Raw genomic sequence first — 3,282 nt, 5'->3', positions numbered from 1 at the left:
ATGGGATCCTCCCCTTCCTATAAATACAGGAGATTTCCAAGGTGAAAGGTACGCAAAAACTTTTCCTAAAAATCCCTCTAAATGATCCTAGTCCTAACTTTGGCATCGGAGGGTCCCCAGCTTTAGCAAGGGTCTCTTTTATCTCTTTTGCCTCCTTGTGCAGTCGGAAGATCAGAAGAGGACGTGCCAGATTTTTGCATCAACACTTTTCAATAGCACGTCTTCAATTAACATTGTTTTATGTGATATGGTTCACTTGAACTTTGGATATGTTTCGATTTTAAAACCATGACTTGGAGAAAAAAAAAAATGAATGGAAAGCATAGATAAGATTCATTATCAGAGTCCAACAAAGTAAGTTTACTCGTTACACTACTGAGTTGCTCGGTACGCCAGTCGACATCCCTAACTCATCATCCACGGTGGATATGACTGACAAGCGGGACGCGGATATCCTGCAAAAGCCTTTATCAGTAAGCTCCGTGCAAGTATGCTAGTTGTGGTCCACCGTGATGTTTTTAAGAAATGCAACTCGTCCACCCATTCTGCGAACTTATTTTGGGTGAGGTCCACTGTGATGTTATTAAGAAATTAATCCAACTCAGTCGACCGGTTTTATGAACTTATTTTAAGACATGCAACAAAAGCTAAGGTGGATCCAAAACTCAAGTGGACCACGCTACCCAAGTGAGTCACACGAGAGGGAAAATTGGGAAAAGAAATTCCTAATGGTAAAATCTTCATGGCCTCCACCTTAATATTTATATGCCATCCAAACCGTTTATAAGGTCAGTCCGTTGGGATGAAGTTAAAACACAAAAAATAAAATAAAATAAAAGCCTCATACAAAACATTTATAGCCATGAGAATGTTTCAACGGTGCTCACTGAATTCCTACTGTTTCCTCTCGTGTGGCCCACTTGAATTTTGGATCTGCCTCTCACGAAACGGATGGACGGGTTGTATTTCTAACAAGCATCAAGGTGGACCCCACCCAGCATCCTTGCGCAGGAACTTGCGCAGGAAACTTCGTGGGAAAGGCTTTCGCAGGAAATCCACGTCCGACAGGGCGCATCTGATCCACAATATGGGTGTCTGACACACATCATCACATGGGCTCGCACCCATTTTTATCCAATACTACTGGCTCATTATCCTATATATGTATCAGTGCGCGCTCACACCCATTTGTATCCAATACTACTGGATCATTATCCTCTATATATATATATCAGTGCGCGTGTGCGTGCAAGTCCGGTCGAGCAAAACACGAGCCTAACCTGATACCTGTCTTTGAAGCGGAGCAGATTAATTGGACCACAGGTCAAACCAACCCATTGCCCCATCTGTCCTATTTCCAACAGAAAACACAGCAACACCCTTTTTTAATTTCAATACAAGATGAAATTGTAAATCAAAAGAAGAAATACAGTATGTGTGAATTCTAGCAATCTGAAGGAAGTGGGTATTGGCAATACTTACTGTTTTTCATGCAAAAGAAGAATCTCTCATACGCCGACGCCATCTTAGTCGCCGTGAACATGGACAACGCATACGCCTTGCAAGCCATGCCCTTCTCCCGCAACACCACTGGCCCATCTCGTATGGCCCACTCCAGCGTCTCTATCAACGACCGCACATTAGGCGCGAATGTATATCCAAGCCCATCATGCACCACCACCGTTCCCTTTATGCTAGGGAAATTGGTCGTCAGCAATGGCTTCCCACAATGCATCGCCTCAATCAACGTCAGATCAAGCCCTTGCGGCCTCACCGTCGGATTCACGAACACGTCCACCGCGTTGTAGAACTCAGACAACTCCGATGGGCCCAATGCTCCCACCACCTTAACTTGCGGGTGCAGCTCTTCATAGCGCCGGGCCCACGGGCCAGACCCAGCAACCAGTAAGAGTACGCCGGGGTAGCGTTCTCTTATGGCGGAGAAAGCCTCGTAGAGAAGCGGATGGCCTTTGTCCCTCACTAAACGCCCAGCGACACCCATCACCAGGCTCACGTTAGTGGGGACCCCGTGCTTTCTTCTAAAGTGCGCACCCGACTCGGGGTCATGCACGAACTTGGTGTGGTCCACCCCGTTGAGGATGACGTGGACATTTCGAGGGTGGAGCTGGTATATGTTGGCTAGGATCTCACCTGCACTGTCACTGATGCATATGTGCTGTTTGTAGCTGGAAAAGAACCTGATCTCGTCGACGAGCCGTGGCATTGCCTCGTGGAGATGTGGGTCTGACCCGGACGGGCCTCGTGGCTCCCACAAGAGGTCCTCGAAGAGGGTCGAGTGCATGATCTCGTACCATATGCCGTGCCATGTCGCGGCCACGTTGGGTACGTTCTTGGCGCGCCAGGGTGGCAACGACACGCTCTCAGTGTGGACATAATCGAACGGACGGATGTCATTCTCACGGTGGAATGTCTCGACGGCCAACGAACAATTGAGGGAGCCTGCATCGTTGCTCGCGAAGTGTAGGTGCAGGCTCCCGTGGACGACATCTGGTCGAGCCTGCCGGTCGGATGGCACGGTGAAGACGTGAACCTCATGGCCCCTAGCGGCTAGCTCTGAAAAGAGAGTGTGCGCGTGACGTTCCATTCCGCCAGGGACCGCGCCGATGGGCCATTTCTTTGAGAAGACAGCGAGCTTGAGCTTGTCCGAGATGGGCCCGAAACAGAGCCTGTTCCAGGCGAACCGGGCCTCGCGAAGATCGCCGTAGAACTGGAGGTGGGCCTCTTGGGACCGGGGCTCGGTGAGGCGGTTCGGAGGGTGCGAGAGAAGTAGAAAGAAGGAGGTGATGAGCAGAACTGAGCTGACAATGGTGGTGGGCCTCAGAGATAAACAGGAGTGGGTTTTGGAGGTTTGGTGAGACTTAAAGCCCATGATTTTTGTGCTTGTGTTAATGGCTGTTTCTGGTTTTTATTCATGTACATAGATTGGAATGTAAGGTTGGATTTAAGTATTGGGTTTTATTTATTTTTAATTGAATTAAAAATTATTAATTTATTATTATTAACTATTTTTAAATTGTATTCGTGTTGAATTTTTGCTTCCTTTGATGCTAGATCTCCACTTCCCTTCTCGGATTTGGTGTGTGGAAGCTCAGCACATGGGCTTGTGTCAACTTCCATCAATAGAAATGTTCCAGTGTTCTCGGAGCACTATACTTATAGTGCTCCTAGTTATATGAATTCACTTGGACAGTCCAATCCATGGATCTGAACTGTCCATTAAGTCTATAACATATTTCATTTACTCTCACACAAAAAAAAAAA

The 3,282-nt window shown here is 47.3% G+C and overlaps 1 protein-coding gene across 1 annotated transcript; it reads right to left on the bottom strand.

Annotated features, from left to right (window-relative positions):
• Window positions 1-1,310: 1,310 nt before the first annotated feature.
• LOC131238744 (uncharacterized) lies at window positions 1,311-2,890 on the bottom strand. The gene has a single exon (XM_058236351.1). The coding sequence runs from the start codon at window positions 2,888-2,890 to the stop codon at window positions 1,445-1,447; it is 1,446 nt and encodes a 481-aa protein (XP_058092334.1). The 3' UTR covers window positions 1,311-1,444.
• Window positions 2,891-3,282: the final 392 nt, after the last annotated feature.

The sequence above is a fragment of the Magnolia sinica genome, chromosome 3 (genome assembly GCF_029962835.1).
Source record: "Magnolia sinica isolate HGM2019 chromosome 3, MsV1, whole genome shotgun sequence".
In the NCBI taxonomy this organism is placed as follows: Eukaryota; Viridiplantae; Streptophyta; class Magnoliopsida; order Magnoliales; family Magnoliaceae; genus Magnolia; species Magnolia sinica.
This window is presented reverse-complemented; position numbering and strand designations above follow the sequence as displayed.

Coding starts and splice junctions, on each gene's coding strand:
- LOC131238744 (XM_058236351.1), bottom strand. CDS start 2,890: ATGGGCTTTAAGTCTCACCAAACCTCCAAAACCCACTCCTGTTTATCT.